Source organism: Ovis canadensis, chromosome 22 (genome assembly GCF_042477335.2).
Source record: "Ovis canadensis isolate MfBH-ARS-UI-01 breed Bighorn chromosome 22, ARS-UI_OviCan_v2, whole genome shotgun sequence".
In the NCBI taxonomy this organism is placed as follows: Eukaryota; Metazoa; Chordata; class Mammalia; order Artiodactyla; family Bovidae; genus Ovis; species Ovis canadensis.
In genome coordinates this window covers 46,353,618-46,379,318 of record NC_091266.1, presented here as the reverse complement: position 1 = coordinate 46,379,318, position 25,701 = coordinate 46,353,618, and the positions used below count along the sequence as shown (strand labels likewise).

The following is a 25,701-nucleotide window of genomic DNA, read 5'->3' as shown; positions in this document are numbered from 1 at the left end:
AGGGAATCTTCTGATTCTTATGCTTGAACTCTAAATAATGATTTGCTGAACACGAGACAAAAGTACCTCATATATGAGCCAAGTAAAATACTTATACTCTTTTGTATAAAAATCATAAGCATAAAAATGCTTACGTGACCATTTTCTTGTCTAAGAAATACTGATCCTTTTTGGCGCCGATAACTCTCCGAAGTGAAACTTCCTCTTTGTCGATCTAAGAAAAAAACATAAATGCTCAAACATAAATCTAACAGTAAATGTTTTGGAAACATTTCAGTTAATAGGGTCATTTTAGAGTCCGTCACCATAGCAGTTATTTTGAAACTTCAATTATCTCACTAAAGATATGCTGCTGCTAAGTCACTTCAGTCATGTCTGACTCTGTGAGACGCCATAGAAAGCAGACCACCAGGTTCTCCCATCCCTGGGATTCTCCAGGCAAGAACACTGGAGTGGGTTGCTATTTCCTTCTCCAATGCAGAAAAGTGAAAGTGAAGTCACTCAGTCATGCCCAACTCGTAGCGACCTCATAGACTACAGCCTAACAGGCTCCTCTGCCCATGGGATTTTCCAGGCAAGCGTAGTGGAGTAGGTTGCCATTGCCTTCTCCAAGAAAGATATGCTATGAATACTCAATTCCATGACAAAGACCTTTTTTTAACAACAGCTTGCACATTCCCACTTGTTTACCAGAATGTTCAAAACTTTAAGATAAAGTTAGTATGTAAGCTATAGCTATTTTAGTATAAACTAAATCATAAAAGCCTTCCTGGGTAGCTAAAACAGTAAAGAATCCGCCTTCAATGCAGGAAACCTGGGTTCGATCCCTGTGTTGGGAAGATCCCCTGGAGAAGGACATGGCAACCCACTCCAATATTCTTGTCTGGAGAATTCCATGGACAGAGGAGCCTGGAAGGCTATAGTCCAGGGACTTACAAGCAGCTGGACACAAATGAGTGACTAACACACACAAATCATAAAAGCCTAAGTACAGCTATAAATAAAAGTTTCAAAGCATGAAAAAAGTCAGCTGCATCAATAAAATTCTCAACATTATTACTGAAAAGAAAAAAAGTTACTCACCGGTAACCGGTTGTCTGAATTGTCAAAAATAATCTCCACAAAAGCAGAAATAACACGAGGACCAGTACCCTCCTAAAACACAAGAAAAAATTAATGTTATTTAAATGGTATTTTCATATTCTTTAAATACTTTTAAAGTTTAGTGCAGGTAACAAGCCTGATTCAAAGGAGGAAAATTTCTATCAGACGAGAATATCACAGCAATCCAGTCTATGCCCCAACCACTAATGCCAAAGAAGCTGAAGTTACATGATTCTATGAAGACCTACAAGACCTTCTAGAACTAACACCCCCAAAATGAGGTCCTTTTCATTATGGGGGACTGGAATGCAAAAGTAGGAAGTCAAGAGATACCTGACAAGTTACCTGTTAGATACCTAACAGACAAGTTTGGCCTTGGGAGTACAAAATGAAGCTGGGCAAAGGCTAACAGAATTTTACAGTTTTACCAGAGTTAACACTGGTCATAGCAAACACCCTCTTCCTACAACACAAGAGAAGACTCTACACATGGACATCACCAGATGGTCAATACAGAAATCAGATGGATTATATTTTTTGCAACAGAAGATGGAGAAACTCTATACAGTCAGCAAAAACAAGACTGGGAGCTGACCATGGCTCAGATCATAATTCCTTATTAAAAATTCAGACTTAAATTGACTAAAGTAGGGAAAACCACCAGACCATTCAGGTCTGACCTAAATCAAATCCCTTGCAATTATATAGTGGAAGTGACAAACAGATTCAAGGGATTAGATCTGATAGACAGAGTGCCTTAAGAACTATGGATGGAGGTTCATGACATTGTACAGGAGGCACTGATCAAGACCATCCCCCAGAAGAAGAAATGCAAAAAAGCAAAATGGTTGTCTGAGGAGGAAATACAAATAGCTGTGAAAAGAAGAGAAGTGAAAGGCAAAGGAGAAAAGGAAAGATATAACCATCTGAATGCAGAGTTCTAAAGAATAGCAAGGAGGTAAGAAAGTCTTCCTAAGTGATCAATGCAAAGAAATAGAGGAAAACAATAGAATGGGAAAGACTAGAGAACTCTTCAAGAAAATCAGAGATATCAAGGGAACTTTTCATGCAAAGATGGGCACAATGAAGGACAGAAATGGTATGAATCTAACAGAAGCAGAAGATATTAAGAGGTGGCAAGAATACACAAAAGAACTATACAAAAAAGATTTTCATGATCCAGATAACCACGATGGTGTCATCACCTACCAAGAGCCAGACATCCTGGAGTGTGAACTCAAGTGGGCCTTAGGAAGCATCACTATGAACAAAGCTAGTGGAGGTGATAGAATTCCAGCTAAGCTATTTCAAATCCTAAAAGATGATGCTGTGAAAGTGCTGCACTGGATATACCAGCAAATTTGGAAAACTCAGCAGTGGCCACGGGACTGGAAAAGGTCAGTTTTCATTCAATCCCAAAGAAAGGAAATGCCAGAGAATGCTCAAACTACTACACAACTGGATTCATCTCACATGCTAGCAAAGTAATGCTCAAAATTCCCCAAGCCAGGCTTCAATAGTACATGAATCTAGAACTTCCAGATGTTGAAGCTGGATTTAGGAAAGGCAGAGGAATCAGAGATCATACTGCCAACGTCCACTGGATCATAGAAAAAGCAAGAGAGCTCCAGGAAAACACCTACTTCTGCCTTATTCATTACACCAAAGCCTTTGACTGTGTGGATCACAACAAACTGTGGAAAATTCTTAAAAGAGATGGGAAATAACAGACCACCTGACCTGCCTCCTGAGAAATCTGTATGCATGTCAGATGCAACAGTTAGAACCGGACATGGAACAATAGACTGGTTCCAAATCAGGAAAGGAATAAGTCAAGGCTATATATTGTCAACCTGCTTATTTAACTTATGTGCAGAGTACATCATGCAAAATGTCAGACTGGATGAAGCACAACCTGGAATCAAGATTGCTGGGAGAAATATCAATAACCTCAGATACATGATGACACCACCCTTATGGCAGAAAGCGAAGAAGAGCTAAAGAGCCTCTTGATGAAAGTCAAGGAGAGTGAAAAAGTTGGCTTAAAGGTCAACATTCAAAAAATGAAGATCATGGCATCGGTCCCACTACTTCATGGCAAGCAGATGGGAAAACAATGGAAACAGTGACAGACTTTATTTTCTTGGGCTCCAAAATCACTGCAGATGGTGACTGCAGCCATGAATTTAACAGACTCCTTGGAAGAAAAGCTATGACTAACCTAGACAGCATATTAAAAAGCAGAGACATTACTTTGCTAACAAAGGTCCATCTAGTTAAAGCTATAGTTTTTCCAGTAGTCATGTATGGATGTGAGAGTTGGACTGTAAAGAAAGCTGAGCACTGAAGAATTGATGCTTTTGAACTGTGGGATTGGAGAAGACTCTCAAGAGTCCCTTGGACTGCAAGGATATCAAACCAGTCAATCCCAAAGGAAATCAGTCCTGAATATTCATTGGAAGGACTAATACTGAAGCTGAAGCGCCAATACTCTGGCCACCAGATGTGAACAAATGGTCTTTAGAAAAGACCCTGATGCTGGGCAAGACTGAAGGCAGGAGAAGGGGACGACAGAGGATTGAGATGGTTGGATGGCATCACGATCTCGATAGACTTGAGTTTGAGCAAGTTCCGGGAGTTGATGATGGATAGGAAAGCCTGGTGTGTTGCACTCCATGGGGTTGCAAAGAGTTGGACACAACTGAGCGACTGAACTGTACTGAGAAAATCCTCTTGCCAAAGCAGCAGACACTGGATTAGGATAATACTCAACCACAGAGCTTTCTTTTTCTCCTCCAAATAGACTTTGACTGTGAATTTAAAAAATGAGAACTATGCAAAAGATGTCAAAGTTAGATGTAAATAGGTTTTATTCTACATACCACTTCATTTGAGCACAAGACCCCATAGCCACCCAATTTTACCTATTTGCTAATACATAAAACTTTGAGCCTTTCACTTACAGATTCATCTTAATGTTAGAAAGGAACCCTAACAAAGCATATAATTACTGGAACTATCTTTTTAAACATTTGAGATACTCTGTATAATTTTAAATCTGCTATGAAAACATACACATTTAACATATCACATTTTGATCAATTTGTGACCCAGATACTTACCAAGCCCAGGTAATTTCTAGATTGTGAAAACTGTTATGAAGCAGTTCAATACAATAAAGAATAACACCTAAAGAAACTATTCTTTTTATGCTAATCCGAGAAACCTAAACAGAGATTTGCTTATAGGGAATCAATCCTGATTACGAGACTAAAAATTCAAATAAAAAATTAAAATTAAAATTTAAGAGTGGGAGGAAGGAATTCCTTGCCAGTCCTGTGGTTAGGACTTGGTGCTTTCACTACCGTGGCCTTGGTTCAATTCCTCGTTGAGGAATTAAGATCCCGCAAGGCACATGGCACAACCAGAAAAAAAGAGTGGACAGGGGTAGTGGGGGATAATGGTTAGAAAAGAACTTTAAGTCTGAGAGATACTGTGTAGATACACTGAAGAATCCTGCTTTCTGGTCTTAACAGTAATTATAAGCTATATTTAAATAAGACAGATAAGGTATACCATTTTATCATAGACTTTTATACTTTCTTAAAAGTATTTACTATTTATAATTTAATGAAAACATTCTAACAATTTTCATTACTATAAACATACTTTCTTATTGGAAAATAATGTTACCATTTAAGTACAAATATGGCTAAAAATAATTTTATGTGGTTAAGTTTGTAATGGTTGCTTTTCTGTGGCTCCATATTAACTTGATTCTGAGTCTCAAACTTTCTAAACCCCAACCTAACTCGTTTTTCTCCTCAGCAAATCAGATTCCAGACCCTTACCAGGCCATACTCTTTAAATAAATAATTTATATTTATATGGAAGATATATCCATCCATAGGGAACTCCTACAATTTTTTTTAACCATTATATAAAAATTAAGCCTTTATCCTGCATTAATATAGTACACTAAATTTCACAATTACAGAACAATATACATAAGAAACATATCGTGTCATGTTCACAAAAGATCTGAAACTTGAAAAAATAATTTTGTTTAGCGGAACTGACAATGTATTTTTAGAAGTACTTAAAACCAGTAATGTTTTAAAGCAGTCTCACTCACATGTAACAAAGCCAATCGCTGTTCCGGACGAAGATGACTAAACTCATCACTGAGAACAAACTGAATTGCTGGAAACATAAAAACAACTATTAGTACAATCTAAAAAAGATTTATGCCTTAGTTATAATCTCCTGTACCTTCAGAGAACACAGTGTTTCTATCAGGTAATGAACAATACAGACTAACTGTTTCATATAGACAAAAGGAATGCAGAAAATTTGCCTGTACAGATTAATCACCTACGAAATGATGATATTAGAAAAATATTAACAAGCTTTCACTAAAACATTTAAGGTAAGAAAATAAAAAGAAAACACTGAAATACACAAAAAGACAAGTAGAAGTAAGGTGTGACTTGATCAGAGTATACATGTTCAGGTTTCATGCTATATTTGCTTTTATCCACTACACATAAATGATATAAATTAAAATATTTAACAAAATAGGATATATTCCTATAATATCGTTAACTGGATACTTTGTCTAAAGAAACAGAACCAAGTAGGAAATACTGGGAAACGCTTCAGATTTCCACTCTCTGCTGCAGTACCTACATGCCCTTTGTCTTCTATAAATAAGAAGGTGTCATTCATGCCACTTCCTCAGAATGCCTAACTGGACAACCCTCTCCTAGAAATATAACTCTTTACTCAACTTTTGTATTCCCAGTCCACCCGAGAGACTTTTGACACTCTAGAAGACTGAGTGTGTGTATATGAATATGTATGCTGGGGATTTGTTTTCTTTTATAACCACCTTGAAGGAGACAAATTCAAACTCCTAGAGATTATGAAATACTTCCACTCCAATCCTACTCTTCTCACCATCCCCAAATTACAACTACTGATGGGATTCAGAGTGCCCTTTAGAGCTGTGAGCAGAGAAGGGACAGAACCTCTACTATTACTAATGCTCCCTTTTCCTCAAGCACCACTCAATTAAGATGTTCAAAAATTCTTCAACCTACTCTATATAGTCCAAATCTGTTAAAATATTTTTCCTCCCCAAAGAATTTAACACAGGCATTACTATTAAATGCATTTTAAGAGCTAGTTTTCAAAGCTCTATTTACTACCTTCTGACAACTGTCTTTGTTGAGTCTATAGTTTTTTATACTCATCCATCTCTTATTAAAATAATGATTTAGATGAAACAGACAGCTATTTCCCATAACAATATTAACTATTCTACTGCACTTATATTCTTTCTCTCTCTTTCTGCATTTACAACATTTATATATGGCACTGAAGTTTAGAAAGCACTCCTATACATAAATCTCATTTGATTCTCACAACTCATCGAAGGTAGGCAGGGTAAATACCTGTTTTTAAAGTGAAAGACTACTTTGAGAAGTTGTTTTGCATAATCTCACATGGCTAATTAGCCACTAGCGCAGAGCTCAGATTCTTACACTCTAAACCCTCTACATTAAATTTCAATCATGTTTGAAGAAGTATTTCTTCTGTTTCATGCAGATATAACCTCAGATAAACTACCTTAAGATACCTAGGTCTTATTATATTTAGAATTCAAAATATAATACCTACCATAAAAAAAGTTACTTTTTCCAGATCCATTTCTGCCCACTGTAAAATTTCAAAAAGTATGTTATTTTGTATAAAAAACAGTAAAATTTTAAACTGAAAGTATTCAAAGATATAAAATCTTATTTTCTAACAAAACATCTTAAAACTTAAATACAACAGAACAGTGAACAGCAAATAATAAAACAGCTTTAATTACCAAATGAGTACAGTTTTTGTTTCATCTTCAGTTTTTTTCTTAAAGAAATTTATTTCATTGTTTACTTTTTTGCTCTTTCTCAATAGTTTAACAGGAATAACTAAACATATTACCTGGTCTTCATTACAATGGACATGTAATTCTATTTTAATTGTATATAATACATCTAACAATTTAAAGATTCACATGCTAAAATTTTAAAATACTTAAACAGTCATTAAAAATTCTCAAACCATTTCCATATTAAAACTGTTTTCTGATCAGCCCTATACATCAAGTATAGTCTCTCAGAATCACAAAAATACAGACAACTATAAGGCACTTGTTTTACTACCTGAATTCAGAAATAAGCAATTCTATACATAAAAGAAAATCAAATGCATCAGGTATAATGAATTTATTTGAACTTTTCTGTTCAGCAGAATTTTCATTAAGAGTCATGAATAACTGTCACTCTCTCTCAATCTTGACCAATATCCTGAACAATTTAGCCCCAAAGTCATTATCTTTAATCCAAAGTAAATTCTAAAGAGATCAGAAAATAATGAAGTGCTTTAAAAAAAAAAAGGCATACAACAGACTCAGGCCAACTTGAAGGGGGTCTTCTACTAGGGAAATCTAGGATAATTTGAGCACTAAAATAATTAGATGAATTATAAATTAGGGCTTGGGTGGAAGTGGAGGAGAATAATTCATGAGTCCATATTGAAAATAAAAAAATAAACAAACAGCTAAGGAGAAAGGATGCTTGATTATAGTAAAATAACAAAGGGTAAATGTGAGAGGAGTGCTGGAAATAGAATATCATCATCCTGTAACTACCAGAATAAAGGCAAGAATTATTGATGAATACTAAATCTAAGGGGGAATTTTGATAAGGAACACAGTATTTGCATGGTCCCCAAATCTCTCCACATTATTTATCAGTTGCAAAGGAAAAAACACTACTAGAGTGGAAAAATGACACACTCTTTACTGATCAAAAGTATAATCATCAATAAGCAGCAGATGGAGATCGTGTGCTTCCACATGGAGTACCCTGAAAAGGACACATCATTTACATAATATTTCTCAAAACCAACATTGTAAAAGACAAAGGCTGTGGAAATGACCCAGATTAAATGAGAATAAAGAGACGTGACAACTAAATGCAACACCTGATCCTAAATTAAATCCTGTACTGGGGTGGGGGGAAATGTTATAAAGAACATTTCTTGGTCAGTCAACATAAATAGAAAATAAAAATAAATGACTACTGTATTGATGCTAAATTTATTGACATTGATAACTCTACTGTGATTATACAAGATGGCTTCACAAAATCTGTCTAGAAGTGATCCAGCGTGACCACAAACCAGATATATCTTCTTTGTAAAGGTATGACCTTCTCCCCTCACTCTTGCCCTCAAACTGCACTCTCCCATTAAGGCCCTAGCAGCTAAGCAGGCTTGGGGCTCTGTTTTCCAGGAAAGCAGGGGACTAACACAAGTATAGATCATTAACAGGAAATAGCGATCTCTGGGTAGAGGGACTACAGTTTAATTCTTTTTCCTTTTAGCTTCTATGCTCTTTATGTTCTACAAAGTCACGTATATTTCTTTTGTTAGAAGGACAGGGATAAAGATAACCTTAAAAAGGTTTATGGTTATTACATTTAAACATCAAACAAGTATCAGCACACGAGGTTCTCCCTGCCTTCAAATCATTATTTTCCTAAGGGTCGAAAATCATTAAAGTGGTATGCTTTCAAAAGTTATGTTTAGGATCAATCTCAGTGTATATTACTTTTGGTCTTTCTTACACAATTAACGGACTTGTTTTTATTTTTTAAGATTTTTTTTTGATGTGGACTGTTTTTAAAGTCTTTATTAAATTTGTTACAATATTATTTCTGCTTTATGCTTTTGTGGCCATAAGGCATGGGGATCTTTGCTCCTGGACCAGGGATTGAACCTGCACCTTGTGTATTGGAAGGTGAAGTCTCAACCACTGGACAGCCAGGAAGTCCAGACTTGTTTTTAAAATACATTAAACAATATCTTTTTTTTTTTTCAGTTAAACAAAAGAACATTTAGATAATTTCCTTTGTAACTGTGACTATTAACAATCCTAATGTTTCAACGAAAGTAGTAAAATAGCTACCTGGTAAGAGGCCCTACCAGAAGAATTGATGCTTTTGAACTGTGGTGTTGGGAGAAGACTCTTGAGAGTCCCTTGGACTGCAGGGAGATCCAACCAGTCCATTCTGAAGGAGATCAGCCCTGGGATTTCTTTGGAGGGAATGATGCTAAAGTTTAAACTCCAGTACTTTGGCCACCTCATGCGAAGAGTTGACTCATGGGAAAAGACTCTGATGCTGGGAGGGATTGGGGGCAGGAGGAGAAGGGGACGACAGAGGATGAGATGGCTGGATGGCATCACTGACTCAATGGACGCAAGTCTGAGTGAACTCTGGGAGTTGGTGATGGACAGGGAGGCCTGGCGTGCTGTGATTCATGAGCTCGCAGAGTCGGACACAACTGAGTGACTGAACTGAACTAAACTGAAGAGGCCCTACAGATATAATTTAATCATTCTAGGTAATGATGGCCATCATCTTACAAAACCACAACAATTGAAATGTCAAGAACCACCAACCAACCAACCAAACATGTGGTAGCTCAGTCCTGTCCGACTCTTTGTGATCCCATGGACTGTAGCTGACCAGGCTCCCTGGTCCATGGGATTTTCCAGGCAAGAGTACTGGAGTGGATTGCCATTTCCTTCTCCAGGGGATCTTCCTGACCCAGGGATTGAACCCAGGTCTCCCTCATTGCAGTCAGACACTTTACCCTATAAGCCACCAGGGATAAAATTAGTCCTCCACTGGGTTCCAGACCCAAGGATTTAATCAACCATAGACTGGGGGTTTTCAGAAAGTTCCAAAAACAAACCAGAATTTGCCACAAGCTGGCAACTATTTACACATGAGGTACATTGTATTTACAGCTATTTACATAGCATTTACACTGTATTACAAGTAATCTAGGGATATGCTTAGGTTATATGCAAAAAGACTAAGATTTTATAACAAGTTTTAGTCACATCCAAGATACCAAAGAGAAACTATAACTGTATAAAACTGATATTAAGATATTTAACCACTTCTAATTTATGAGTTAAGGAAATACTCTAAATCTAGTAATTATTCAAGTTTCTCCATTTCTAAAGATTTTCTGATTGATGAACATCAGAAGATGCTTATAATCAAAATGTAAGTAAAACTCTAGTACAATCAATCTATTCTTAGAGCACACTAATTAATGATTTTTCAGTAGGTTAAGGCAGAAGGAAAAGTATGTTTTTATTACCAACTACAAAGCTGCAACTGATGTTTCAAAGGCAGGCTTTTTTGTGCCCTCAATTTTTAAATTTTATTATTTATTTCAAAATAAAATATGATTCTCAAAAGTTTCTCTGGGAACATTAGTATTCACTGTTCACCCTTATTTCTGTATTGTCAACTAAACTGGCACTTGCCAAGAGCATTTGCCAGCAACAGAACAACAAGGGCATTTGCCATTTGCCTCTGCAGAGATTGAACCCTGTGCTGCTGCAGCTGCTGGCCTTCAGCACCCCCCACCCCCCCCAAGCTGAATTCAGGGTGGAGAGTCAGGCACTGTGCTCACTCTCACTTTCCCACCAGGGAAACTGGTGCAACAGGTCTTCAGATAGATATTTTCAGGAACTGATTTCATGATCCCAATCCCTGCATCTCTTCAGATCTAGAAAATAACTAAATCCCTCATGATGACATTCTCTCCTCCTGACTAGCAAAAAACTTTGTGTCAAGTAAGCGCTTGCAAAGTAATGTTCAAAATTCTCCAAGCAAGGCTTCAGTTCTCCTAAACAGAGAACTCCCAGATGTTCAAGCTGGATTTAGAAAAGTCAGAAGAACCAGAGATCAAATTGCCAACATCCACTGGATCAAAGAAAAGCAAGAGAGTTCCAAAAAAATATCCACCTCTGCTTCACTGACTACGCTAAAGCCTTTGACTGTGTGCATCACGACAAACTGTGGAAAATTCTTCAAGAGATGAGACTACCAGACCACCTTACCTGCCTCCAGAGAAACCTGTTAGAACAGTTAGAACTCAACATGGAACAATGGACTGGTTCAAAATAGGGAAAGGAGTGCATCAAGGCTGTATATTTTCACCCTGCTTATTTAACTTATATGCAGAGTACATCATGAGAAATGCTGGGCTGGATGAAGCACAGGCTGGAATCAAGATTGCCGGGAGAAATATCAATCACCTCAGATATGCAGATGATATACCACCCTTATGGCAGAAAGCGAAGAACTGAAGAGCCTCTTGCTGAAGGTGAAAGAGGAGAGTGAAAAAGCTGGCTTAATACTCAACATTCAAAAAATGACGACCATGGCATCCGGTCCCATCTTTTCATGGCAAATAGATGGGGAAACAATGTAAACAGTGAGACTTTATTTTTCAGGGCTCCAAAATCACTGCAGATGGTGACTGCAGCTATGAAATTAAAAGACGCTTTCTTCTTGGAAGAAAAGCTATGACTAACCTAGACAGCATATTAAAAAGCAGACATTACTTTGCCTACAAAGGTCTGCCTAGTCAAAGCTATGGTTTTTCCAGTAGTCGTGTATGGATGTCAGAGTTGGACCATAAAGAAGGCTGAGCACCAAGAATTGATGCTTTTGAACTGTGGTGTTGGAGAAGACTCTTGGGAGTCCCTTGTACTGCAAGGAGATCAAACCAGTCAATCCTAAAGAAAATCAATTCTGAATACTTACTGTAAGGACTGATGTTGAAGCTGAAGCTCCAATACTTTGGCCACCTGATGAGAACGGCCAACTTATCAGAAAAGACCCTGATGCCGGGAAAGATTGAAGGCAGGAGGAGAAGGGGGTGACAGAAATGAGATGGTCGGATCGCATCACCAACTCGATGGACATGAGTCGGAGCAAATTCCAGGAGATGGTAAAGGACAGGGAAGGCTGGCATGCTGCACTCCATGGGGTCACAAAGAGTCAGACACAATTTAGCGACTGAATAACCACCAAAAGGCTTGAATGCACTGAACTTCCCCTTCACCAAAATCTTAGAGACTGACCTTCCCCCACTGTCTCTTTGGAGCAGTCTCACAGAGTTATCTGAGGTGCTTATCTCCTGGGCTGCAGTCCTCATTTTGCCCCAAATAAAACTTAATTCCCAACTCATGCATTTTTTTTAGTCAACAGTATGAATCTTACCTCAAGCTATGGACTCCATGGTACATACTCTCCCTGACCCCTAATTCATATGTTAAAGCCCTAACCCTACTATGTGAAGCTTTTTGGAAATAAGGGGTCTTTGGGAGGTAATTTACATGAGGTTAGGAGTGAGGCCTTTATGGTAGGACTATTGCTCTTTCAAGACGGAGAGGTTCAAACAAAGGTTCTCCAGAGCAGTGAAAAAATAAATCCCTGTTGTTTAAGCCATCTAGTCTATGATATTTTGTTGTGGCAGACCAAGCCAACTAGGACACTGTAGGGCTGAAATCTATGTTGATAGCGATTCTATACTTTTCTGGTGTCTGCTGCTGCTGCTGCTGCTGCTAAGTCGCTTCAGGCGTGTCCGACTCTGTGAGACCCCAGAGACGGTAGCCCACCAGGCTCCCCTGTCCCTGGGATTCTCCAGGCAAGAATACTGGAATGGGTTGCCATTTCCTTCTCCAATGCATGAAAGTGAAAAGTGAAAGTGAAGTCGCTCAGTCGTGTGGGAATCTTAGCGACCCCATGGACTGCAGCCTACCAGGCTCCTCTGTCCATGGGATTTTCCAGGCGAGAGTACTGGAGTGGGGTGCCATTGCCTTCTCCTTTCTGGTGTCTAGAAGCACTCATTTAATCTGTTCTTTAAAAACTCAGCAGATGGTCAGAAAACACCTGCTGTCTGTATCACTATCATCTGTAGAACCTATATATTAATTATTATATTGAAGGACAATCACCATTAGCCCCCTTATCCTCACATTATTGCTTTCTCATTTAATGTTCCCAACAGCCCTAAGAAACATGTATCATTATTTCCACTTTCCAAGTGAGAAAACTGAAGCATCAGGAAGTCTGAAGAATACATAGCAGAACTGGGATTTGAATCCCATTCTGCCATGATCCAAAGTTTATGCTTTTCCTATCAAGCTGCACGGTCTGTCCTTGGACATTATAACAGGAAAAAAAAAATATCTTAGAACAACCTAATTTGTGAATAAAGAATGGTCATCTTTGAAATAAGGCAATAGTGACCATTTTTAAAGTAGGAAATGACATACCAAGAATAGCTGAAATGCTAAATTTAGTGCCATTCACTATAAACTTAAATCTATTAAAACACACACACGCAAGGCTACCAAATAAAAATGAATACTCTGTCTTATCCAACCAAGTATTTTTAAACGTAAAAAGGAAGCAATTTCATCAGTGCAGATAAAAGTATTCACACAGAAAAAAAAATACAAATTTATGTAATATTAAGACAATTCCTGTCTCCTTCAGCCTAATGTTGGCAAATTTAAATGACTATGTAGACAGAAAACTGACAAGAGTGAACCATGAACACTTACCAATAACATTATGTTTTGAACTGAACGGGTCTACAATTGTTTGATCTCTATAACTTCGAAAACCCTGGATAATAACCTAACAAACAGAAGAGAGATTTTTTTCAGAAAGAAATAACATGCCCCAAAAGAAATAACCTCTAAGCTAGTATTTTCCTTTTGCCCTCCTTCCCTTTCTGGTTTCCCATTTAATGCCAAATAGAAAAATTCCCATGTCAGAGAAGAAAAATTTATCTTGGAAAATGATTTAAAAATCTTCTTAAAACTGCCCGTATATCAGTAACCACTACCAGTGTTGCTTAAGAGAAGTTATAATTAGTAACCTGTTAGGGAGCGCTCAAAATCAAATACACTGGGTAAGGCTGGCTGGAACACTAACCATCAGAGGGCCGGATAAAAGTCTTATCAAGTATGCAGGGGGGCTCAGCGGTCCTGGGCGCCCCTTTCAGTCACACTCTGACCAAAAAAGAGCCGCCCATCCAGGACAGGACTGCTCCGAGTCCAACACATCCAGCCGAGAAACTTCTCTTAACGAGTGTGAATGGGCTCATTTTCGGGGTGGCCTCCAGCGCGGGAAGACCATTTTGACAGAAAGTAAACAACGGAATGAGGAGGCGCTACACATTCTGCAGGAAGGAGGGACCCTTTCACGTCTCCGGTTAACTCGGGGAGGAGCGAGGCCCCTGGCTAAGCTGACACCCAGCTTGGACCCCACAGGCGTCCCGAGGCCGGGGACACCCTCTCTTCACACACGCCACGCAAAAGGCTCGCGAGGGGGCTGCCTAGCCCCACAGGACCAAGCTGCTTCTCGTCCACCCGGGAGGGCCCGGTTCCCTCCAAAAGGCCCACGTCGCCAGCCCCTCCAGCTCTCTCGGCTAGAGCCCGCCTCCCTCAGACAAGCGCCCTGCGGAGAGGCTCGGGCTGCAAAGGGGCGGCTCGGGCTGCAAAGGGGCGCCCCGAGCTGCGCCCCTCCCCCACAGTCCCTGTCCAGCCCCGCGCCACCCTGCAAGAAGCAACACCCCCGACAGGAGCTGTCCTCACGAGCCCCTGAGGGGCGGGAGGGACGCACAGGCCTCACCTGCTTTATGTACATGGTTCCGTGCCCCTGGCCGGGGAGAAGGGCTCCCGGCGAGCAGCAACAACTCGGCAGCGGGGTTAGGTGAGGCGCCTAAACGACCCCACCCCCCAAGGCGCCGCTTGCACCCCTCGAGCCAAACAAAATGGCGGCGCCCATGGAGGCGGAGTCCCCGCCTCGGACGGAACCACCCTCGCAGCTTCCCTCGGAACGTGGGGGGAATCAGAGTCAGATCTGCTCTGTATTTTTAGCAAAAGAGCCTTCTGCGATGTCGCTAGCTGAATTTCATGTGACTCCTCAAGTTTTCAATGAATTTTCCCTGAGAAGTAGTCGGAAACTTCATTCGGAAAAGCCTTGGTCGTGAGATTGACCTGTATACCCTCCGAGCGGGCAGCCAATGGTTGCGGCCACAAGGTGGCGAAAGGTTCGGCGCCAAAGCTGAGAGAGGGTGTCCAAGCGCCAGTAGCCGTGCGAGTTGACGGCCCCGTGGTCTCGCGCTGTTTGGAAATACCGAGCTGGGGCGGGCGGCGCGGCTGCCCGAACCTGTAGTGTACACGACCTGGGGGGAAACTCGGGGGGCAGAACCCCTGGTCCTCTATTATTCTCTCTCTTGTGTAACTTAGAATGGCCCCCGCTGACTCTGGACTCCCCACTCTCAGGACAGCCCCAAAGGGACTTGACGCTAGAAAATTAATTTTAATAATGTCATAGTTATTAATATCCCAGAGCTGTTACTGCTCTGCCAATTGGTATAAATCTAGGCAGATTGGACAACTGGAACGCAAAGATTTATTTAAGATTAAAACCCCTCCCCCCCTTTTTTTCCTAACAGCCTAAAAGCTTGGAGGTGCTAGTGGCAACCCTGGGCGTATCTGATCTGCACCAATCGCAGGAGAAAAACTCGGATCTCTGGGCCGCTGTAAAATTACCTGCCACTCAGCACTCAAATTGGTCGGTCCTCGCCACCCGTCCCGCTACGGCGGACAGTTCTAGCGCTGATTATTTCTACATTGAGCTATTTCAAATGACTAACTTCGTCCCTGTCAACGCCTCTTGGTGCTGGAAGAAGACTTTATGTATGTACCTTTTTAATAGATGAAGAGGACAGGGACACTTCAGGGAAAACAAATGACTTATTAGAGGAGGCAAGGGAAAGAAAAAGAGCACTTCAGGGAAAACATACCACTTTTAGGAAAGTCAAACCGGCCCTTAGGAGAAGAGATGGAAGTCGCTGGTTTTTGCGACTTTGAGTATTACTTCCGTGATGAGACCAAACAAACTGAAAAGTTTTAGTTTGGAGCAGAGAAAGATTCATTGCGAGGAGAATGGGGCAGCTTATGTTCAAAAAGCACAAACTACCCAATGGTTTTCTGGGAAGAGTTTTGATAAGCAAATTTTGGAGGAAGGGCTGCAGAGGTGTGTGACCTGGTATAGTAACGGTGATATTCCAGGACTCTCAATTAGCCCTCTTGTTCCAGCCAGTCGGGGGTCCACATGCTTGCGCTCAGCCTTCATTTACCGTTCTTGATCTGCCTGGGGGACTTAGTGCCTGTAGAAGAACTCAAGAGATGTGTACCAGATTGTAGTGTGTGTACCTTGAAAAAGAACCAGGACCCCTCCCCATCACTGCTCTATTGTTTCTTGCCTCCTTTTAATTTCTTTCTACATTCCTTCACTCCCCTAGTTAGTAACTTTGAGTATCCCCTTTGGAATCCAGGGAAAATCTAGGAGGCTGAAGCCTTTTTCTTACAAACAAGAAATGGGAGACACAGAAAGGTTTTTGGTATGAGGCAGGGCCCCCAGGGTCCTGCCTGGATTCAGTAACACTCAAAAATCTAACTGCTCCCTTTCTCCGATGGGTCAGTTACTCTGATAACTTTCAGGGTCAGATTGGAGGAATAAATATACTGAATATATTTGCAGGAGGAATACACCTTGCTCAGGACCCAGCCTTCTGTTCGGTTTATGGGCTGTGGTGTGGGATCTGGCTAAAGTCTATAAACTGGGTGAAAGGTTGTGATTTTTCTGCTGTGGTGACTGACATCAGCCTCCACTCACCTAAACCTAATCTAATATAGTATGTAAATGAACCTCTACCACAACTGGCTGCCTATTTCACTCCTAGGAACAAGGTGGTCTTAGCTGTAACCATAGACTCCTTAAATGTAAGGGCTAAAAATAGAAAATCGTAGATGATAATGTAGGAGTAAATCTTTGTGACTATAAATCAGGCAATGGTTTCTTAAACATGACACTAAAAGCACAAGCGATGAAAGAAACATAATTTATACTCTATGAAAACTTTTGTGCAGGGACTTCCCTGGTGGTCCAGTGATTAAGAATCTGTCTGCCAATGCAAGGGACACCAGTTCGATTTCTGGTCTGGGAAGATCCCATGTGCCCTGGAGCAATTAAGCCCGTATGCCACAACTACTGAGCCTGTACTTTAGAGCCTGCAAGCCATAGCTACTGAACCCTGCACACTCTAGGGCCTGTGCTTCTCAACAAAAGAAGCCACCACAATGAGAAGCCCTCATAGTGCAAGAAAGAGTAGCAACTTCCCCCCGCCACCCACACCACCACCCTCTGCAGCTGGAGAGAAAAGCATGAAAGCTGTGCACAGCAACAAAGACTCAGCACAGCTGGAAAACCAAAACAAAACAAAACTTTTGTGCATCTAAACAAATAAAACAAGAAGAAAATATTTGTGAATTTTATTGATATATTTGAAAAGGGACTTGTTTCTGAAATATATAAGAACTCTTACAATAACAATAAGAAGACAACTTGATTTAAAAATGGGTAAAAGATTTGAATACACGTTTTCCCAAGTGGTCAGTAAACCTATGAAAAGATGCTCACCATCATTAGCCACAGTCAGCTACCACTTCATACGCACTAGGATAGCTAGAATAAAAAAGACAGACAATGACAGGTGTTAGCTTGGATTTGGAGAAATTGGAACTGTCTTACTGCTGCTGGGAATGTCAAATGTTGCAGCCACTTTGTTCCTCGAAAATTTAGATGTGGAATTACCACATGACTCACAGTTTCATTTCTAGGTATATATGCAAGAGAAATGAAAACTTCCGCACAAAAATGTGTATATGAATGTCCATAGCAGCGTTATTCTTAACAGCTAAAAGGTAGAAATAACTTAAATGTCAATCAACTGGTAGATGAGTAAAATGTGCTCAATCCATACAATAAAGTTCAGTTCAGTTCAGTTGCTCAGTCGTGTCCGACTCTTTGAGACCCCATGATTCGCAGCACGCCAGGCCTCCTTGTCCATCACCAACTCCCGGAGTTCACTCAGACTCACATCCATCGAGTCAGTGATGCCATCCAGCCATTTCATCCTCTGTCGTCCCCTTCTCCTCCTGCCCCTAATCCCTCCCAGCATCAGAGTCTTTTCCAATGAGTCAACTCTTTGCATGAGGTGGCTAAAGTACTGGAGTTTCAGCTTTAGCATCATTCCTTATGATTCAGCAATAAAAAGTAATACTGATACACACTGAAGATTGTACTGACACATACACTTAAGAATACCAAAGGGAAAAAGAAAAAACAGAATACCAAAGGAGTTCCCTGGTGGCCCAGTGGTTAGGATTCTGGGCTTTCCCTGCTGTGGCCTGGGTTCAAGCCCTGGTTGGGGAACTCATGAAGTGCAGCCAAGGGGAAAAAAAATGGATGAATCTTTCAAATGTAAGCTAAGTGAAAGAATGTAGTAACAAAAAAGCACATATTGTATGATTCCATTTATACAGAATGTCCAAAACAGACAAATTCATAGACACATAAAATAGATTAGTAGTTGCCTGGGGTTACAGATTGGGTGGGAAGATTGGGAAGAAGATTTGAGGAAAGTTTTTTTCTTTTTTTGATCTGTCTCATAAAGTAAAGGAAATAAAAGCAAAAATAAACAAATAGGACCTAAATAAACTTAAAAGTTTTTGCACAGGAAAGGAAACCATCAACAAAACAAAAAGTACACTGAATGGGAGAAAATATTTGCAAATGGTATGACTAATAAGGAATTATTATCCAACATATGTAAACAGCTCTTGCAATGCAATATCAAGATACAAACAACTTGATTAAAAACTGAGCAGAAGAACTGAATAGACATTTTTCCAAAGAAGAAATACAGGTAGCCAACAGGGACATGAAAAGATGCTCAACATCATTAAATCATCAGGGAAATGCCAATCAAAAACCACATCACACCTGTCAGAATGGCTATCGTCAAAAAGAACACAAAGAACAAATGTTGGCAAGGATGCAGAGAAAAGAGAACCCTCCAACACTGTTTGGTAGGAATGTAAATTGGTGCGGCCACTGTGGAAAAAAGTATGAAGGTTTCTCAAAATACTAAAATTGGAACTACTGTATGACCCAGAACCTCCACTCCTGGTTGAATAGATGTATGTAAAAAAAATCCCACCAAAAACACCAAATCAAAAATACATGGCACAACAATGTTCATAGCATCATTATAAGCAACCTGAGTCCAACAATAAAAGAACAGCTAAAGATGTGGTGTGTATATATATATATATATGTATGTATATGTGTGTACACACAGATACACAATGGAATACTACTCAGCCATAAAAAAGAATGAAACTTTGCCATATGCTGCAATGTGCATGGACATACAGGACATTATTGCCTGCCCGTACAGAAGATGTAGGTTTGTTTGGGAAGATCCCCTGGAGGAGGAAACTGCAAACCACTCCAGTGTGCTTGCCTGGGAAATCCCATGGACAGAGGAGCCTGGCAGGCTATGGTCCATAGTGTCTCAGAAGAGTCAGGACTTAACAACTCAACACACACACGACACACACAACATGCTAAGTGAAACGTTAGACAGGCAAAGACAATGTGTAACTTATGTGTGAGACCTAAAAAATACAACAAACTAGTGAATGCAACAAAAAAGAAACAGACTCACTCAGATAAAGAGGACAAACTAGAGTTTGCTGTCGAGGAAATGAGGAAGGGGCAATATGAAGGTGGGGTAGTAGAAGGTACAGGGTGTAAAATAGGCTGCAAGATATATTGTACAACATGGGGAATGTAGCGAGTGTTTTGTAGTAATATAAGTGAAGTGTAGCCTGTAAAAATTGTATTAATAAATGAACATCAAATTTAGGTAGCATTTACAAAGAAGATAGAAGAATAAGTTCAAAACTTAAAGAGCACTCTGAAAGATTATTGAATTTTAAAAAATTGATAGACATGGAGGTTGAAAATTTCCCATATAAGCATTGTCCCTTGTGCCTAATAAAGTAGGGATGCTAAGATTTAAAAAATAGTGCAAAACTCTCAAGAATCTTAGAAATTATGGGTAAATCATGTCTAGGTATATCAAATATCATTTTTCATAGTTGGACAAATTCAGTAACTAGCTCAAGACGGTGACAGATTAACTCACACAAAAAAATACAGGTAGCAAGGTATTTTTGCTTTTTCTTCATTTCAAATTGTTGAATGCACACATACTGCTAACATGCAATAGACGGCAGCCCACCAGGCCCCCCGTCCCTGGGATTCTCCAGACAAGAACACTGGAGTGGGTTGCCATTTCCTTCTCCAGTGCATAAAAGTGAAAAGTGAAAGTGAAGTCACTCAGTCGTGTCCGACTCTTAGCGACCCCATGGACTGCAGCCCACCAGGCTCCTCCATCCATGGGATTTTCCAGGCAAGAGTACTGGAGTGGGGTGCCATTGCCTTCTCCGTAATTTGAAATATGTATATGCAATTTGGGGCTTCCCAGGTGGCGGTAGTGGTAAAGAATATGCCTGCCAGTGCAGAAGACTAGGGTTTAATCCCTAGGTGAAGATCTCCTGGAGGAAGGCATGGCAATCCACTCCAGTACTCTTGCCTGGAGAATCCCATAGACAGAGGAGTCTGGTGGGCTACAGTCCATAGGTCACAAAGAGTCAGACACAACTGAAGCAACTTAGCATGCATGCATATGCAATTTGAACACAGTAGAGATACGAGGAAGAATTTTTTTCAGCTTCATTGATGACAAACATGACTAAATCTGAACTGGATAAAACTATGAAGGATTACACTCTTAAGGAATGTGGTTTACATTTAGTATAGGAATATGTTCTAATGGTGCAGCTGCGTTGACAGAAAAACATTCTGAAGTCATTATCCAAATTAAAGAGCTTCCATGAGTGTATAAATCAACATACAGCTTTCTTCATCAAGACAGCTTTGCACTGAAAAAATTTTAGCTGAACTAAAGGGTGTTAAGTTACTCAGTAAAAAATTGCAAATTATGCAAAACCCACTGTATTAGGTTTGAGATTTTTCTCTCTGTTATGTGATAACATGGAAACACCTATTGTTGCATATGGTAGGAGGCATGAGATCCTACGCTGACTGAAGCGGTAACTGAAGTGGAACGTTCTGTTAGCAATGTCTACATATGAAACACATTTGCAGTGTTCCTAGAAAGTGAAAAACACTTTCATAAGGTCTCCACCTTTTAAAAATGTGGTTTGGATGACAGAGTTGTTTATTTGTGATATTTTGAGCATTTTTTATGATCTTGCTACTTCTAAGCAAGGAAAGACTGTGATATGATTAAAATGGCAGATAGGATCAAAGAGCAAAAATGAAAGCAAGAATCTTGAAAAAAGAGGGTTTCCATAGAGTATATAACATGCTCCTTAATTTAACAAAATTATCAGTAAAGTAGGTGATCTGGGAAGCGTTATGGCCAAATGCCTTACAGATTTGACAGAACTGTTTACATTTTATATCCATCAAAAGAAGATCCATGCATGGGAAATTTACAGGTCCAGAAACCACTGCTTTCCTTGAAAGGTAACTTTTCAACTTTATAAACTTAAAGAATAAATTGGTGGAAATGCCAATGGATTGCAGATTTTGAACATCAGAATCACTTGCTGTATTTTGGGTAAAAGTGAAAGATGAAAATCTTGAGCTTCCTGGAATGGCTTTAAAATTTCTTCTTCTATTCCTGTTAACAAACCTCTGTAATACTGGTTTCTCCACTAAAGCTTTCATTAAAACGAAACATAAAAACAGTTTCAACAGTCATTATATCTTGTGAGTAGCATTATATTCCATTCTGCCTGCTTAGCTAGACTTAACAAGCCCTTATAAGCATATTTGTCCACTAAAACCAATATTGATATGAATAGTATTCATTTATGTTTTACTTATAATTTTATAAGTAAAATAACATTATATTTTACTTATAATTTTTGTTTAGTTATGACTGAAGAATGACAAAAAATTATTAGTATAAAAGCAGTTTTCTCTATTCATCACTTATAACATGTACATTCAATGAACAACACACACAGATTTTGCAATTATTTTACTTTTTCCCTATGTTATGTTTGTTCTGGTTATGTTTATTGAAATATAATATTTTCTATTGAAACCAATAATAACAATTAGGTTGTTATTTTGTATGTCTTTGGTTTTTAATGTGATTTATTTAGCAGTTCATTTTTATTGAATTTTACAAATGGAATGATTCTCAACACATCAAGAAAATATAAAAACTGGCCCTTCACCACATTTGGTTTGAGAAGCACCATTCTATGAATCAAATTCATATATAACATGAGGATAAATTACTAACTTTGGATAGATCACAATTTTGTTTTTCTTTTTTGGCTTAAGCATGGAAAAGTATTTATTGGCTCTTGTAAATCAAGCAATTCAAAGACATCAGCTTCAGATATGACTTGACTCAGGGCCCAAACCATGTTTCCAAAATTTAGTTTTCTCTTTACATTTCTCAGCTGTGTTGCCTTGACGTTGTCTCCATTCTTGGCAGTTCCCTTTTTAGGCTTGAAAGATGATGTCATCAGCTCCTGGAGTAGCATCTCTCTATGCTGAAATTCAGTGAAAGATAGTGAGCATCTTTATCCTAGCATTTCCAGAAAACATTCTGGGGTCCACTCTGATTGGACTATGTCAGTCCATGAGCTCATCTTTGATTTGATTACTACTGATGCCATCAAGATGCAGGACTTTGGCCGAGTCAGAATCATTCATCCCACTATTATTTTTTTTTTACTAAAGTTTTGGTGATTTACAGTTTTGAGTTAGTTTCAGACATACAGCAAAGTGATTCAGTTACATGCTTGGTTTCTCAGTCAGAACTATAGCCTGCCAGACTCCTCTGTCCATGAAAACATGGAGCAGATTGCCATCTCCTACTCCAGAGGATCTTCCTGACCCAGGGATCGGTCAGTTATAAATATATACATATATTTTTTTCAGATTCTTTTCCATTATTGGTTATACAAGATATTGAATATAGTTCCCTGTGCTTATCTAAATCCTTGTTGTTTATCTCTTTTACACATTTGGTGGTGTGTAGGATTGATTACAATTTGAGTAATGTGAAGTCCAGTGAGTTAGGGAAAAGAAGGACCACTTTTTTCTAGCAGGAAAGATGTACATTGTTCTGAGCTTCACTTCTTCACCATTCCCACTAGAGGGCAGACAAGAAGTACTTATAATTATTCAGTTCAGTTCTGTAACTCAGTTGTGTCCAGCTCTTTGAGACCCCATGGACTGCAGCACAGCCAGGCTTCCCTGTCCATCACCAACTCCTGGAGCTTACTCAAACTTCTGTTCATCGAGTTGGTGATGCCATCCAACCATCTCATCCTCTGTCATCCCCTTCTCTTGCCTTCAATCTTGCCCAGCGTCAGGGTCTTTTCTAAGGAGTCAGTTCTTTGCATCAGGTGGCCAAAGTATTGGCGCTTCAGCTTCAGTATCAGTCCTTCCAATGAATGTTCAGGACCGATTTCCTTTAGGATGGACTAGTTGGATCTCCTCGCAGTCCAAGGGACTCGCAAGAGTCTTCTCCAACATCACAGTTCAAAAGCATTAATTCTTCAGTGCTCAGCTTTCTTTATGGTCCAACTCTCACAGCCGTACATGACTACAGAAAAAACCATAGCTTTGACTAGGTGGACCTTTGTTGGCAAAGTAATGTCTCTGCTTTTTAATATGCTGTCTAGGTTAGTCATAGCTTTTCTTCCAAGGAGCGAGCATCTTTTAATTTCATGGCTGCAGTCACCATCTGCAGTGATTTTGGAGCCCAAGAAAATAAAGTCTGTCACTGTTTCCATTGTTTCCGCATCTATTTGCCATGAAGTGATGCAACCAGATGCCATAGTTTTTTGAATGTTGAATTTTAAGCCAACTTTTTCACTCTCTTCTTTCACTTTCATCAAGAGGCTCTTTAGTTCTTTTTAGCTTTCTGCCATAAAGGTGGCGTCATCTGCATATCTGAGGTTATTGAGATAACCTCCCAGCAATCTTGATTCCAGCTTGTGCTTCATCCAGACCGGCATTTAGCATATAATTGTTGAAGTGAAGTGAAGTCGCTTAGTCGTGTCCGACACTTCGCGACCCCGTGGACTGTAGCCTGCCAGGCTCCTCTGTCCATGGGATTTTCCAGGCAAGAATACTGGAGTGGGTTGCCATTTCCTTCTCCAGTGAATCTTCCCAACCCAGGGATCGAACCCAGGTCTCCCACATTGTAAGCAGATGCTTTTACCGTCTGAGCCACCAGGGAAGTGGGTGTGTCAAAAAGCCAAAATTGCTCTTAAACTACAAGACTGAAGTATAGCAAAAAAATAAAGCAGAGCAAGATCAATTACCCAGTGAACATTTATTGGTACCAATACTGTACTATACCACAGTAAGACTTAATGAAGAGTTTGAAGCCCAGTGTTTTTGTATTTATAGCTAAAACCCAAGATATGTGTGTGTGTGCTTAGCTGCTCAGTCATGTCCAACTCTTTGTGACCCCATCGACTGTAACCCTCCAGGCTCCTCAGTCCATGGGGATTCTCCAGGCAAGAATACTGGAGTGGGTTGCCATGCCCTCCTCTAAGGATCTTCCCAACCCAGGGATTGAACCCAAGTCTCCCACATTGCAGGCAGATTCTTTACCAGCTGGGCCACCAGGGAAGCCCAAGAATACTGGAGTGGGTAGCCTATCCCTTCTCCAGGGGAACTTCCCGACCCAGGAATTGAACTGGGGTCTCCTGCATTGCAGGTGGATTCTTTACCAGCTGAGCTACCAGGGAAGCCCAAAACCCAAGATAGTAGGTAAAAATGGGACAACTCAAGGCTAAAGGGACAGATTGGAAGATGTCGTATGTTGTTTTATACTATGTGTATTTTACCGAGAGAGAGAGGTTGATTCATTCCTCAGGTCAGAAGCCTGGGTGGGCCGGAAGTGTCTACACTGACAGCTCTAGTTCACAAGATGTGGAGGAGAAGTGGACAGACACGGCGGTGTCTCCCCTCATCACAGGGGTTGCTGAACCGTTGCTCTGAGGTGTATGTGCATACACTCCTGTACTTTTATTCCAATCGTCACTACAAATCTTAGCCCATCTTTCTATCCCAGTTTTCTAGCTGACTTCTTTAGGGAATTCTTTTCATAATTGGGCTTCCTTTGTGGCTCACCTGGTAAAGAATCTGCCTTCAATGTGGGAGACCTAGGTTTGATCCCCGGGTTTGGAAGATCCCATGGAGAAGGGAAAGGCTACCAACTCTAGTATTCTGGCCTGGAGAATTCCATGGACTGTATAGTCCATGGGGTTGCAAAGAGTTGAACACGACTGAGCAACTTTCACTTTCACTTTTCCTTATTAGTTCCTTTAACATTTGCCGAGTGCCACCTTGTTCCTGGCACCGTAAGGCTCTGGGTACAGCTGTGAATCAGCTTCTGCAATCAAAGTGTTTAGAGAATATAGCTCTTTCTATTTGGGGCCTTGAAGGTCCTGGGAACTGTTTTTATTTCAGGTCAGCATCTACTTCAGTCAGTAACAAGTGGGCCACTTAGAGCTGCCATTTCTCAAGTATTGTTTTGAAAAGGCGGAAGAACAAGAAAGACAAAGAGGGGATAACTATAGAACCACAGAGTGATCCAGAGCTGTCTTAACAACAAGCCCTTGAGGTGCCAGAGCTGGACTCAGACTTGGCCAACTGTCCGTGGAAGGAT

General features: G+C 40.0%; 1 protein-coding gene across 1 annotated transcript in view; it reads right to left on the bottom strand.

The window, feature by feature from the left end:
- SMC3 (structural maintenance of chromosomes 3) overlaps positions 1-15,080 on the bottom strand; it is a 38,784-nt gene extending 23,704 nt beyond the window's left edge. Inside the window, exons 1-6 of the mRNA XM_069567083.1 lie at positions 14,673-15,080; positions 13,598-13,673; positions 6,787-6,825; positions 5,240-5,307; positions 1,084-1,155; positions 135-214 (exon numbers count right to left, since the gene is read on the bottom strand). Coding sequence (XP_069423184.1) covers positions 135-214; positions 1,084-1,155; positions 5,240-5,307; positions 6,787-6,825; positions 13,598-13,673; positions 14,673-14,687 — 350 coding nt within the window. The 5' untranslated portion in view covers positions 14,688-15,080. The remainder of the gene's footprint in view (positions 1-134; positions 215-1,083; positions 1,156-5,239; positions 5,308-6,786; positions 6,826-13,597; positions 13,674-14,672) is intronic.
- Between the last annotated feature and the right edge of the window lie 10,621 nt (positions 15,081-25,701).